Source organism: Carassius auratus, unplaced genomic scaffold, assembly GCF_003368295.1.
Source record: "Carassius auratus strain Wakin unplaced genomic scaffold, ASM336829v1 scaf_tig00215399, whole genome shotgun sequence".
Lineage (NCBI taxonomy): Eukaryota > Metazoa > Chordata > Actinopteri > Cypriniformes > Cyprinidae > Carassius > Carassius auratus.
This window is the reverse complement of record NW_020528066.1, coordinates 361,266-376,156: the sequence shown is the minus strand read 5'-3', so window position 1 is coordinate 376,156 and position 14,891 is coordinate 361,266. Positions and strand designations below refer to the sequence as shown.

General features: G+C 35.8%; 3 gene segments (V, D, J or C); all 3 read right to left on the bottom strand.

The window, feature by feature from the left end:
• The window catches only part of LOC113094510 (Ig heavy chain V region 5A-like), a 35,105-nt gene extending 34,899 nt beyond the window's left edge, over positions 1-206 (bottom strand). The window contains 1 exon segment of the V gene segment in view: positions 78-206. Within this exon segment, the coding sequence occupies positions 78-120 (43 nt within the window).
• A 10,852-nt stretch (positions 207-11,058) lies between these two features.
• On the bottom strand, positions 11,059-11,622 carry LOC113094509 (Ig heavy chain V region 5A-like). The segment is given in 2 exon segments: positions 11,059-11,373; positions 11,471-11,622. Coding segments are annotated over 2 exon segments (351 nt in total).
• Positions 11,623-13,151: 1,529 nt separating this feature from the next.
• LOC113094505 (Ig heavy chain V region 3-6-like) lies at positions 13,152-13,861 on the bottom strand. The segment is given in 2 exon segments: positions 13,152-13,617; positions 13,805-13,861. Coding segments are annotated over 2 exon segments (390 nt in total).
• Between the last annotated feature and the right edge of the window lie 1,030 nt (positions 13,862-14,891).

The following is a 14,891-nucleotide window of genomic DNA, read 5'->3' as shown; positions in this document are numbered from 1 at the left end:
ATAATACCTGTTGATAAGAGATCATGATCTTTTGATCAACAAAATGATGTATCAAACAGAAAACAGACTAAACTTACAGGATATGACTGCCAGAAGCAGCACTAAAGATGAAGAGATCATGGTTTGTTTCTCAGCACAGTTTGACTGAACTGAAGTGATTCTTCACTCCCTCTAGTGATCAGATGAATGTGTAAACTGACTCATGCCTGCTGCTTAAATATGCAACAGGAGATTTAAATAATCATGCAGAGAGCTTTTAGCCAACTTCACATCCATCACCCTGTCCTGAGCATTAAAAACTTTTAGTTTTGAGTTTATTGAGGTCATTTTTTACAGGGATAGAGTCAATGAGCAGAAATGTAAACAGTTTGCAGACATTGTGACTGTAATTATTTTTTAACACAAGCTAAACACCTAGAAGTGACGAAGAATATAATTTGTTGCTTATATTAAAAAATATAAGGCATTAAATTGAAATATGTGGACTACCTGAAAAAAATGTTTACTTTTTTCTATTTTATTTTAATTTAGTTGAAATGTATTTTATTTCAAGTAAAGCTGTCAAAGCTCAAACTAATTTTTAACGACATTAATTATTAACGCACGATTAACTCAGCTCTTATATTCTGTTTAGGCCTACTTTTTTTTTAGAAGTAGAAGTAACTGAAAATTTTATTTTGTGTTTGTGTTGTATTTTAGCTGTAGTTAAACAATGAGTCCGCACACCAGAAAATGCTCCTTAGCAATTATAATGATTGCTCACCACGTGTAACGTTTCGGGTCCAAGTCCTTCATCAGACATGAAAACAAGTGGGGAGACACACCTCCATATATACAGCCATGTATGATCACATGATCACATACATCCATGATTAATCACATGACCAATCAAGTTAAATTGCAATTACATCAGGAAAACAGATAAAAAAATATATATATATATATATATATATATATATATATATATATATATATATATATATATATATATAAACCGACATTTGTAATACAAAAGATATATAAGATATATTAAGTGGCTAAGAGAAGGCTTCCAGTGCTTGAAGCATAGCCTAGAATTTTTTTTAAAAAATGTCTCTACCACTGTAGGCAGTCATGATAGATGAGCAAGAATGTAAATACATAAGTGGTACCACAAAAGTGTGTTACATATGTCAAGTCAGCAGAACTATAACACAACATTTACAATATTAACCCTTGTGCATCCTTGAGGACATTTTTGGCTTTTTCAGTTTTGTTTTTTTGATAACTTTGCCTGTGTTAATGCTAACTGCATACAATTTGCCACAGGTGTGTATTTTTATTGGAATTTTAATATTTCACCTTCATTTCCTTTAAAAAATCTATTTTCTACTAGATACACAAAATACTTCCCCTCAGGACCTTTTGGACAAAAATGTCCCCATTGAAACCCATTAAAACTGCAATTTTTAATCCCGGTGACATTCAACTATAAAATGATGCAATCTTTGTCAACAGGCTTTCATTCTGTTGGCAAGGCTTCAAAATTTACATTTTTACTATATTTTACCAGATGGTGCCATTTTTTCAGTTTTGGCATATAAAGCAAATTATCGCTTTATTGTTGTTTTCTGCTGTTTTCGGATTATGCATATTATAGAGCCAATTAGATATATTATGAAGCTATAATTGTGTGGGCCTGTTGGTTATGGATGTCAGAGTGTGGTTTGTGTGTACTGAAAATCTTATGTGTGTGTGTGTGTGTGTGTGAACAGTTTGAATGAAAAAAAATATATATTGTACTGGAAATCACAAATCCCACCCCATGTAAATTAGTCATACAGAGTTACAGACCCTGTCATGTGGAAACTGAATAAGGTGAAAAAGTTACTGAGCTTTGAAGATTTTTTTCATTCAAACACATTTCTTATTACTTGTTTGCACTTTTTCATTTGTTATTGTTTTTGTTCAAAGAAAAAATGTGAGCTTGATTTTGATGTAGTAGTTCAGAAGCCCCTCAAAACCTTGTTTTTGTTTTCACCTCGAGAAAATGGCGATTGTTTTGTCTGGTAGATTTTAGTTGAGACGGGTGCTTTCACAGCCAAACCTATAAATATCAGTGGCTTGAGTGCCTTGTCATTTCATAGTTTGCAAGATGAAGAGAGGTTTCACAGCAAGGGAAGCTCTGGATCTAGTTGTGGCCACCAACAGTGAGCACCCGGGTACATGTGTAAGTGAGGATGAATAATTGACTTCAGAGGATGAAGTGGAGTTTGCATTAGAGTCTGACTCTGATATCTCTTGTTCCTCTGATGACAGCACTGAGAGTGAGGAAACAGAAGAGACTGCAGATCTTCAGTCGAATTCAAAAAATGGGCAGATTCTCTGGTCTTCCACTCACACTTAGACGCTGCGCTACAATCCCCGGGTCCCACACACTATGCAACTGCTCGCATCACAACTTTGCAGTCCTGCTTCGACCTCTTCATCACCGAAGAAATCATTCAGCTTCTTCTGGAGAACACTAATTTACACGGGATGCGTTTTGTGATGGATTGGATTGATTTCGATTCCACTGACATTCAGGCATCGGGCTGCTGATTCTGGCCGGCGTGTACAAGTTCCGAAATGAATCAACAAGAAGCCTGTGGGATGTGGAAAACGGACGTTCCATTTTGCGAGCCACCATGTCCCACCGTAAATTCAAGCTCCTGAGCTCCACCCTGAGGTTCGATTTCAAAGGCCGATGCAGATTTCACCAGTACATGCTCAGCAAGCCTGCCAAGTATGGCATAAAAATTTGGGTCACCTGTGATGTCACCACATCCTATGCATGGAAGTTGCAAATTTACACGGGGAAGTCTCCTGGAAGTCCTGCGGAGGTGAACCAAGGAAAAAGGGTCGTTCCAGAAATGACGGAGGGGTTCCAGGGGAACACTGTGACCTGTAACGATTTTTTCACCTCCTATGGACTGGCGGAGGAGCTTCTAAAGAGGAGAATGGCCCTAGTTGGCACAATTCACAGGAACAAGCCAGAGCTTCCCCCAAAGTTGCAAATAAAGCATAGAGCACTTCTGTCCTCCCTCTTTGCTTTTACTAAGACGCACACAGCTGTGTCTTACATACCCACGTTTTTGTCCTTTTGGACCTGAGTGGTAGATTTTATTTTAAATCTGATACTGCATAAAAATATGAAAGCATAAAAATGAATGTCGTAGTTAACCATTTACATATCCAAGGATGTAATATTTAAAGAAAAAAAACTGCTTAGCATTTAGTATATGGAAATGTTTTATTATTATTATATTTTTTATAAAAATCAACAGTGGCATTATGTAAAGAAACCGACGTTTAAGGTGTTACATTTCTGAAAATTAATGAACGTTTGGTTATTATGATTAGAACTGATGCTGGAAAAAAATCTAAGTCAGTGAAAATGGAAAAAAATATTAATCTATAATATTTTTATCACACTTTTTTTGAAAAGGACATTTTTGTCCTTTATGGGCCTGAGTGGTAGTTTTATTTTTAAGCTGACACTGCAAAAATAATATAAATGCATCCAAATTAATATTGTTGTTAATAATTAACACATCAAAGACTGTAATAGTCAAAGAAAAAAAATCTGCTTAGAATTCACTATATGGAAAATAATAATTATTATTTTTATTTAAAACAAAAGTGGCATTATGTAGAGAAACCAGCATTTAAAGGGTTAAAATTCTGAAAATTAATGAATGTTTGGTAATTATGAATAGAACTGGCGCTAGTAAAAAATCTAAGTCAGTGAAAGTGGAGACAAATATTAATCTATAATATTTTTATGACACTTTTTTGACATGGACATTTTTGTCCTTTATGGACCTGAGAGGTACTTTAATTTTTTTATCTGATACTGCATAAAAAATATGAATGCATAAAAATTTATGTTGTTGTTAATCATTGACATATCCAAGGCTGTAATAATCAAAGAAAAAATAATCTGCTTAGAATTTAGTAAATTGAAAATAATTAAAATGTTTATTTTTTTTCATAAAAAAACAACAGTGGCATTGTGTAAACAAAGCAGCATTTAAAGGGTTAAAATCCTGAAAATTAATGAATGTTTGGCTATTATGATTAGAGCTTATTCTGGTTAAAAAAATGGCGTCAGTGAAAGTGGAAAAAAATATTAATCTATAATATTTTTATGACATTTTTTGGACATGGACATTATTGTCCCCTATGAACCTATGTGTAACTTTTTTTTAATTGATGCACAAGGGTTAACAAAATTACAATAGTTATTTACAGAAATGGCCTCAGGTCAAGCACTTCCTGTATTGTGGATCTCATTGAAATTGTGCTTACATCTAATTATTTCATTTTTGGCTCGGACTTTTATCTCCAGGTGTCAGGCACGAGCATGGGAGCTAAAATGGCCCCAAGTTTTGCATCCCTATACTGCGGATTCCTTTAAAAGGAAATCATCCTGAATCAACAATGCAACCCACACCTATCCTCAATTTCCAACTGGAGGAGGTACATAGATGATATGTTTTTCATTTGGACTGGTTCTGAGACTCAGTTAAAACAGTTCCATGAGTTTATCAATGCTAACAGCTGCCATTTGAAATTTACAATGGAATATGACAAGCACAGGATGAACTTTTTAGATATCCTTGTTTACAGAGACTTGAATAGACTGGGATCCAACCTGTACCGAAAAAGCACTGACAGAAATTCTATTCTTCATGGACATTCTTTTCACCCTATTCCACTTAAGAGGAGTCTGCCTTTGTCTCAGTTCAGTCGCATTCGCCGGATCTGTAGTTCTGATAGTGATTTTATAGCCCAGGCAGCTGATTTAGAAAAACGTTTCCAACAGAGACAATACAAACATGATTGGATTACCAAAGCACGTAATCACTTTAAAAATATATCGCAAACTGATTGTCTCCGCAAAATCAGATCCAGAACTTCTGAGTCTAGAGTTAACTGCATTGTCCAATACTCGCCTCTTGGCAGAGATTTCGAATCCATCATTAAAAAACATTGGCACATTATTGACTCTGATCCAGCACTTAAATGCTTCACTACATCACCCCGCATTGTGTACAAGAGAGCACCTAATCTCAAAAACATGTTAGTGAGAGCGTATCTTCCACCATTGACTCCACCACATTTTCTGCAGTCTATTCCCTTTGGGAATTACAGATGTGGTAATTGCCCTCAATGCAACTTCACACATAAAACTACCACCTTCAATCACCCATGCACTGGAAAACTCTATGACATCAAAGGTGTGATCACCTGTAACACAAAGAATGTCATCTATTTACTTAAATGCCCATGCGGCTTGGCCTATGTTGGTAAAACGACCAGGCCACTGAAAACAAGAATTTCAGAACACAGATCAAATATTCGCAACCATGACATCAAAATTCCAGTAGCGGTGCATTTTTCACAAACCTCTCATAACGTTTCCTCTCTCAGATATTGCGGCATTGAACTTGTGAAACAGCCCTCCCGCGGAGGAGATGTTAATTGTCTGCTACTCAAAAGAGAAGCACTCTGGATCTATACCCTGGACACTTCAGCTCCAAAAGGGTTGAATGAAGACTTTGACCTGAGGCCATTTCTGTTAATAACTATTGTAATTTTGTTAATATTGTAAATGTTTTGTTATTGTTCTGCTGACTTGACATATGTAACACACTTTTGTGGTACCACTTATGTATTTACATTCTTGCTCATCTATCATGACTGCCTACAGTGGTAGAGACATTTTTTTTTAAATTTCTAGGCTATGCTTCAAGCACTGCAAACCTTCTCTTAGCAACTTAATAATATTATATATCTTTTGTATTACAAATGTCGGTTTACATATATATATATATATATATATATATATATATTTTTTATCTGTTTTCCTGATGTAATTGCAATTTAACTTGATTGGTCATGTGATTAATCATGGATGTATGTGATATACTTTCAGATTTTTATTAAAAGTTTAGTGTTTGTGTTTTTTTTGCATCATAACATTACTTTCAGGGGAAAAAAAACAATATTCATGAATATCTCACTGGTCTACATGCCTACACATTGTCCCTAATACTGATAGTTTCAAACCATTTCTGGGCACAGTAAGGCACCTGAAGGCCACATGAAGCATCTCTAAAGAAGCCATGAAGACTTGAATCCCGAATCCAGTCCCTCCACCCCATTTTGTTACATTGGTTTTTATCCTTTCTATTCGGTTCACGATTGGCTTGTGGTGTTCTTGGTGGCCAATCATGTCAGGAGGAGGAGGTTATAGCTCGAACGTACCCCCTAGCAGTGCGTGACGCCCCGTTTGGGTTCACCCAGTTTGTGGTGGTGTTGCAGAATTCCTTGCTGTGTTGCGGCTACCCCATTTTCCATCGGTTTGAACAGTGTTACTTTTGCTGACTCGCACACTGCGCATTGCCTGCGAGATTGGTGTGTCAGTGTGCTGTTGCTCATAGCAAGGAAGTGTTTTCGGCCTGCCTTGGGGCAGCTGCTGCTTTTCTTTGTGCTGTTAATGCACGTCTCCCCTATGTGTGAACTTTTTTTTTTTCAAGTTACTGGACTGAGTTCATCTTTCAAAGACAATCCATTATAGGCTCCTTGTGTGGCCAACTGAGTATCTGCCCTCAGATTCAGTTATCCACGGATGCATGTGTTTGTTAAGTGATTCAATTGTGATCGTTTGAGTGGGTTGTGGGGAGTGTTTTTGTTTCTTAAAGTTTACTCCATTTGTCTCGTTTATTTCATTGGTCAGCCTTACTGTTGTTTGTAACATTTCATTTTCTTTGTTGTTGTTTGTTTACTGTCATTATTGGTAAAGTTATTTTGTTTTGGTCCTTGTGGTGTTAGTCTGATTTATGTTGTGAAATTATGATCTGTAGTTAATTTGGTTTATTCTGTTCTTGTTATATGTTTAGGAGCTGAGTGCTGACGGTGGGGACGGCGTGCTCGAGGTGGTGGGCCCTCTTTGGTGTGTAATGTGGGTACATTCACCGTGAGACCGTTGATGTGCTGGTTGTGTGGTTGTGCACGTGCATTGGGGTGGATTGTTTGGATACTCATGCCCGAATCTCTGGACGCTCAGTTAGCCTCAAGCACGGTTTCATTGGTGTGCGTGGGTGAGAGACTCCATGTCAGTACTCCATTGGATTGCTGTGAATTTAGATATATTGTGATACGGTATTGACTCTACCCAGAGTGTGGTGCTTTAGGAATATGCTGATGTCAGCTTTCAGAATGTTTACTATTATTGCTGTGAAATTTATCAATAAAATGTTATTTTATTTTTTTGTATGGAACAATTTCTTTGTTTGTTCAGTGCCTGAACCTGATTGCCTAATTCTATAGAAGTCTTGGTGGTTACTTACAGTTCCCCAGGTTACAGGTAGGTCTCGGGTGGTGTCAGAAAGACCATAGGAACGGAAATTAAGAAACGGTTTGTGACGGACTGATATTGTAGTTGCTACTTCCAGTAGGCTGATGCAATAGCCAGCTCCAGACGTGCGCTCTCCATTATTGTTCAATGTTGTGCGTTCATGCAAACAAATACCACACAACGCAATAACCTATGTCAAATACTGCCATTTGATCCATCACATCTTCAGATGATGTTGTAATGGATATCACTGCTTACCTGAAAATTACTATTAAAGAAAAGCTTGAAAGGATTCACATCGACCATGCCTGATTCTCTAACCGGAATCAATGTCCATATTTGTCCGCCAGTAGAACTGAAAATTTAACAAGGTTGACAGAGGTGGTATTCTGCAACAGGTGGTGTAGCCACACCAGCAGCAGCAACAACCAGAGAGATGAAGAGATCATAGTTTGAGACGAGTGAGAACAAGCTGCTTCTTGTAGAGGCATATTTTATTCATATTTCAGTATTATACATCTGAATTATTTTTTTTGTCAAGTCTGTAAATTTACTTGCGAACATATGCAACTGTCGTCAAAGCTGGTGACCAAAAGCTCAAACAACAAGAATTCTGAGATTATGTGGCATTATACGATGAACTTTATTTATTTACTTCAAGTAATTACTGTAACATTTATTATTAGGAACCATGCACACTGTTTAAAGCAGTTTGTTGATTCACTGTAAGAGCGATTTTATGCTTTTAAAAGAGAAATAAATATGATGATTATATGTTTGATCACTCAAATTATTCAGTAATGTTCCAGTTTTTTTGTATTCGCTTTGTCTGTTTTTCGTGTGTTTTCTTGTTCCAGAATGAGTCTGTGCATTCATTGGTGTGGATTTTGCAGTGATTCTGTCTCAAAGGTAAATTGTTATGACAGTTAGTAGTGACAAGTGACTTTTTGAGTGAATCTTTGATTCATTTATCAAACTAAGTCATTCAAAAACCCTCCTGAATTATTCAGGATTCAGGAAGTAATTGTTTCACAGAGAAGTGATGATTAATTTTGCCTTGGCTTCTTTTGGAGTTATTTTAGTTGACAGAACAAATAACTGGCAACACTGTGTCTAAAAGTCAAATTACTCAATATCAATTTAATATTAATCAAACTGTTGTATAAAACTGTTTTGTTGTGAATATTATCACAGCTGTGATAACATGGATATTCATACCTACAGCCGAATCTTAGCTGTACTCTACTGATAACAACAGTCCTCCTGCTCACGTGATACTGTTTAGTTAGTAATTGTTTGATGCATATTGTCATCTTGAATGTGGTTCAGTAACAAGTGGTTAGGTCATGAGCCACTGCAGGTTAACCCCTTACCAGTCACCCCCCATTTTTTGGCATGGAGACAGAAATGACATACCCAAAATAAAAATGTTTCTGCTCATGATTCTTTCTGACTAGATAAATAATCAACATTTGTTCACAAAGCTGACACTTCAAAGTTAACTGTTCAGGAATCAGAATCACTCAGACTGTTATGATAATAAAGATATACGTATAAGCTCAAACATAAAAACAAAAATAAAAATATTAAAAACATTTTTTAAATGTATTGAAAAAATTGTTGATGGAGGATATGAGTTTAGAAACACAGTGTAGCTAAAGCCCCTAGTCTACCAAAGCTTCATATGAAAATGTCATAATCTAATCTGTAAAACTGCAAATTTTATGAAATATTTTCTAAGGCCATGTCATGTGTGGTTTTAGAGAAGGCTAATCAGATTGATTTATGGCACTTGTCATCTCTGTAAGATCTCACATGTAAACACTCCTGTGTGCTTTGTCTATGTTTTTGTCTCTGAAAACTCCCCGATTCATGGTTCTATTGTTCTCACCAAAAGAGTCTTTCACACCTCTGCCAGGTATGACACATTATCCACATTATTCTTTTATCATTATTCTTTTGCTTTTATTCCACCTTTATCAGCCTTCGTTGTGGTATTTCAAGCTTTACAGAGCCACCAAGCTGCTATCTCACTTCAGTCTCTGTATGCATTTAGCCCTTATTTATCAAAAGTCTTACTATAAAAATACAACAAAACATTTTCTTACGACCTTACGTGAATTATTGTGACAGAAATGCATTATGAAGAAGAAATGCACCTGCTATTAGTAGCATTAGAGCTAACGTTAGCATCATGAATGGCTGAGAACAGATCACAGCATTTCACAGTTTGCATGCATAAATCAAACATAGCTCTGCTAACACAGAATCAGTGTTGTATTGGAAACACATGAAATTGAATATTGTAAATTTTTATTAACAACCTAACACAGGTAGAATGTGCATTATAATTGAATATTTCTATGCGATGAAATGCGGTTGATCAGTCAATATTCATCACCATATGTGAATGAGGAAGTTGTTTTTGTATTGCTTTGACACTGAACTCATTCACTGTGACTCTCTAGCGCAGTAATACACAGCAGTGTCTTCAGTCTTGAGGCTGTTCATCTGTAGATACAGTTGACTGCTGGAATCATCTCTGGACACTGTGAACCTGCCCTGAACTGACTGGGAATAGTAGATTGGAGAACTAGCTGTGCTGATAAATGCAATCCACTCCAGTCCTTTTCCAGGGCTCTGTCTGATCCAGCTCAGTTCGAGACTGCTGAAAGTAAATCCAGTTATTGTACATGTAAGTTTGTGAGACTCTCCTGGTTTTTTAACCACTGCTTCAGACTGAGTGAATGTCTGACAGTCAAAACCTGTGGAAAAAGAAACAATATTAAATGTAATGAAGTATATTTAAAAAAGGTTGCACTATTGTTGTTTGTGGTGACTTACGTGGTAAAACGTTCAGAAGTACAAATAAAATACACTTTTTAAACATGGTGTATGTGAAGTTTAAACCAGAAATATAGCCTTAGTTTCCAGAGTTCAGATGTCTGTTCAGATCACAAAGATGAACTGTCACATTTAAAGAAGTAAGCTCATTTGCATATTCAATTCACAGAACTGATTATTTAAAATGCTGACCAGATTGAGATTTGTTTGTGGTTAATGTTTGATCTATATAAACAGACAGCATTATTTTGCTATTATTGGAGATAAATGCCATCTTTGTGTTGCATTACTTTTAATTGTATCTTGTTTAATGGTTTTTAATATAATTGCTTTTTGTCTTAATATGAAATATCAATATTATCAAATATGAAATTGCAGAAAATTGTCTATGACAGTATAAATTCACTTGATAGATTACTGCAGTCTGTTGGTGTTTAAGCAGGCGGCTCACATCTCTTACAGACCTCCTGACTCACATCACACAGACAGAATAAACACTTCAGTTCATTTACTGACACAGCTCTGACGATCAAACCCTCAATGCTGATAAAACAGTGCTGAAACTACTATACCTCTTCTGAGACAACAGTAAAACTTTGCTCTCTTCTAATGGGATGAAAGAAAAATGATGCAAAATATAAGGGATTTTACTGACTTTCTGCTGAAACATAGTTTCTGATTATAGTGCTTATTTATTTTATCTAATTGTTTTGATTATTTTATTAGGAAATTGTTGTGTTGATGAAGATCAGTTAATATCAGTTAAAGGAAAAAGCATGATAAATACTGTAATGTCAATATGAAGATGTTTTTGTACAGTGAGTCTATTGGCATCTGTCACTGTGTACGTCTGGCACAATAATACACAGCTGTGTCTTCAGCTCGCATATTCTTTCCTTGCAGTGTTATTGTGTTACTGGAAGTGTCTCTGCTGATACTGAACTTGCTTTTCAGAGAATCCTTGTAGGCTGTGCTTCCACCAGAATAGATAACTCCAATCCACTCCAGAGCTTTTCCTGCAGGTTGACGAATCCAGCCTGTATGCTCACTTGTAACTGAATATGAGACTTTACAGTTGATAGTGAGAGTGGCATCAGGACGGACAGTCAGAGACTCAGGCTGAGTGAGTTCATATGAATCAATACCTGTATCAAATCAAATAGAGATCATGACATTTAAAAAGTGTTAACAAGCTTTTGATCAACAAAATGATATATCAAACAGAAAACAGACTAAACTTACAGGATATGACTGCCAGAAGCAGCACTAAAGATGAAGAGATCATGGTTTGTTTCTCAGCACAGTTTGACTGAACTGAAGTGATTCTTCACTCCCTCTAGTGATCAGATGAATGTGTAAACTGACTCATGCCTGCTGTTTAAATATGCAACAGGAGATTTACATAATCGCACAGAGCTAATGAACTTAATGTGCATAACCCTGTCCTGAACATTATTTTCCACGAAGGCTTTTAGGTTTTGAATTTAATTATGTCATTATTTACATGGATAAAGTCAATGAGCAGAAAATGTAAACAGTTTTCAGACAATGTGACAGTAAATTTAAACTACCAAGTTAAAACTATAATGTAAAGTGAACTGTATTATTTCATTACCTAATCCTGCAATACTGCTTTTTATTCTCCTCATGTTATTATTATTATAGCAGGGATCTTTTATCAACATCACTGAATTATAATGTATTGCTCTTATTAAAACATTTATGGCATTGAACTTTATAAATTAAATGTTATTTTATTTACTGATGTGTTACCCTCAGGAAACACCTGCGTTTCGTTATTGCCTCTAAAAAAATATAATATTTAATCCCGGGTTGCTATGGTCACGCAGGTTTGTTTATGCATTAAACTTGTGGCCTCAAGAAAAACATGTTGTTCCCTCAACATAAGAAGTCGTGGCCACAAGAAATGGATGTCGTTACCTCGACAAAATGATCTCGTGGCCATGATATAATATGACAATGCCACAAGTCAATATGACGTTCCCACAAATTAATATCTCGTGGCCACGACATGTTATCACGTTCCCATGAGTTGGCCACGGCAAAACTAAGTGAACCAACCATGTCCTCTTCCAAGCGCCGTAGTAAAACACTGATGTAAGTAAGAGTCGTGTTTTGTATTCCTACAGTATGTATGGGGACTTTTTATTGCTCTTTTCATTCAAGATGTTTTTGACCAGAACTGCTTGTGTTTTGTATCACTGTGTGTTCTCTCTCTGGTGCAGTAATACACAGATGTGTCCTCAGTCTGCATATTCTGTCCTCGCAGAGTCACTGTGTTGCTGGAAATGTCTCTTGCATTTTGGAATCTACTTTTCAGTTTATCACTTTAATGTATTTAACTGACTCATATACAGATAGAAATTAGAGCTGTTCTTAGATCCTGTGAATCTGAGCTGAGCCTTTGCAGAGTCTATATAATAGTGTAAGATCCATTCCAGTCCTTTTCCAGGTTCCTGGCGGATCCAATGCGTCGTCACTAAGAGTGAATCCATTACATACACAGATCAGTTTGTAGGAAGCACCGAGGACAGTTACTGTTACCCCTAAAACTTCTTAAACTCTTTAAAAAATAAATAAAACACTCACTGTGTATGGCTGCCAACAACACAAAGAGCTTTAGGGAAAACATTGTCCCTCCTCTTCAGATAAATCTCTCATTTACTAGTTTTAAATAGAAAATATGGCAGTTGATATTTGCTAATGCATGGTGACAAACAGAGTGGGTGTGTTCAAACCTAAAGGATTTTTTTTTTTTTTTTTTTTTTTGGAATGGTATCCTCTTTTGGCATATAAATTATTCTTTCAATGGGTCAGTTGAGCATTCAAAGTTATTACATGCCATTTAGTGGATGAATTTGACAAAAGAGTATTTACAAAGGCTAAAACATCACCTGACTAATTCAGTGTTCGATATTCATTTATTTATTTGCTTTGATTTTACAATACTGTGGTTATTGTGAGAAAATATGTACTACTTTATAATATGAAAAGGAACTGTTTATTGAAAAAATGTTTCGTTTAGTTTTTGTTCAGGTCCTGTGGCAGTTTGTGGCACAGTGCATCGCGAGCACAATAATACACAGCTGTGTCCTCAGTGTTGAAATTCCTTCCTGTTAATATAACTGTGTTGCTGGAGGATTCAGAAGAGAAACTGAGCTTATTTTTCAGAGAATCTTTGGCACCATTGCTACTGGAACTGTAGTACCAGCCGATCCACTCCATGGGTTTTCCACTTGAATGTCTGATCCAGTTTGTGTAGTCTCCACCTGAGGCTGAATATCCAGTGATCTTACAGGAGATGGTAAATGTTTCTCCTGGTTTTACAACCTTTACAGGAGGCTGATCCAGCTCAATACAGAAAAGACCTACAAACAACAAATATAAATTTTCAATAATACAAACTAAACTCCACATTTGATTTTATATATATATATATATATATATATATATATATATATATATATATATATATATATATATATATATATATATATATATATATATATAAATATACACACACACACACACACACACACACAGTAGTATACTCACAGGGTGCAGTTGCTAAAACTAGCAGTGCTGATGTAAGGTACATGATGCTGCTTGTATTTTCACTGTGCTGCTTTAAAACACAAAGAGCTTTTATTCTGTCTGTGTCCTCCTGTTAAGGGTTGAGATTTGCATTGATGTAAACATCTGATATTTACAGAAGTTCTAAACGGCCGTGCATTATAATTTTTTTCCTTCTTGTTTTCTCGTTATTACGACTTAATTTTCTCGGTATCTTAACATAACGAAAGTCGTTTTCTCGTTATAACGACTTGATTTTCTCTTTATCTCGACATAACGAACTCGTTTTCTTGTTATAATGACAGGACAGTTTTTACTGTTGCTATAGTAACGAACTCAACTTTGATAGGCATCTGATGGACAACCATGCAGGCGCTCTTACTTTAGCCTATTTCAGCAAATTTAGCTTCGCCTATATATAGGTAATAACGTCTATACATAAATAAAGGCGGATCAATCACTGTTGATTTTTCCAGAGACAGTACACTAAACGTTTTGTTTTTGTAATTAACATGTTTAAATGGCAACATGTAGGCTACCGCGAACACTTCAGAAGGATGCAGAACTATTTTAAGATCTTTTAGAGCTGCTTTGATTAACCTCACTTTTAATTCTACCTTTATTTGAAATAAAATTATATATCATTTGTTATTTTTAGTAGTTATTATATGCTGTGACAGATATACCATGTGCGTTACAAGCTTCTGTTTGAAAATAGCGTTCATGTATACGTGAAGTGTGTGTGTGTGTGTGTGTGCAGAAAAAAAGATTACAACACTACACAGCAAAATCAGCAGTGCTAATTCAACACCTACAGAGTTAAATTCAACACTTTAAAAGTGTCTATATTGGTCCACACTAGATCGAGTTAAAACACTTTACAAAGTGTTAAATATTTAACACTTTGACAGGGTTGCAGCAACTCTCTAAAAAGTTAACATTTAACACTAGTCAACACTGGTTAGTGTTGAATTTACATTTAACACCAGTGCGTAGTGTAAAAATTTAACACCAAATGTGTGTTTTTCTTTCAACACTACAGAGTTGTTGCCATATTAACACTACATAG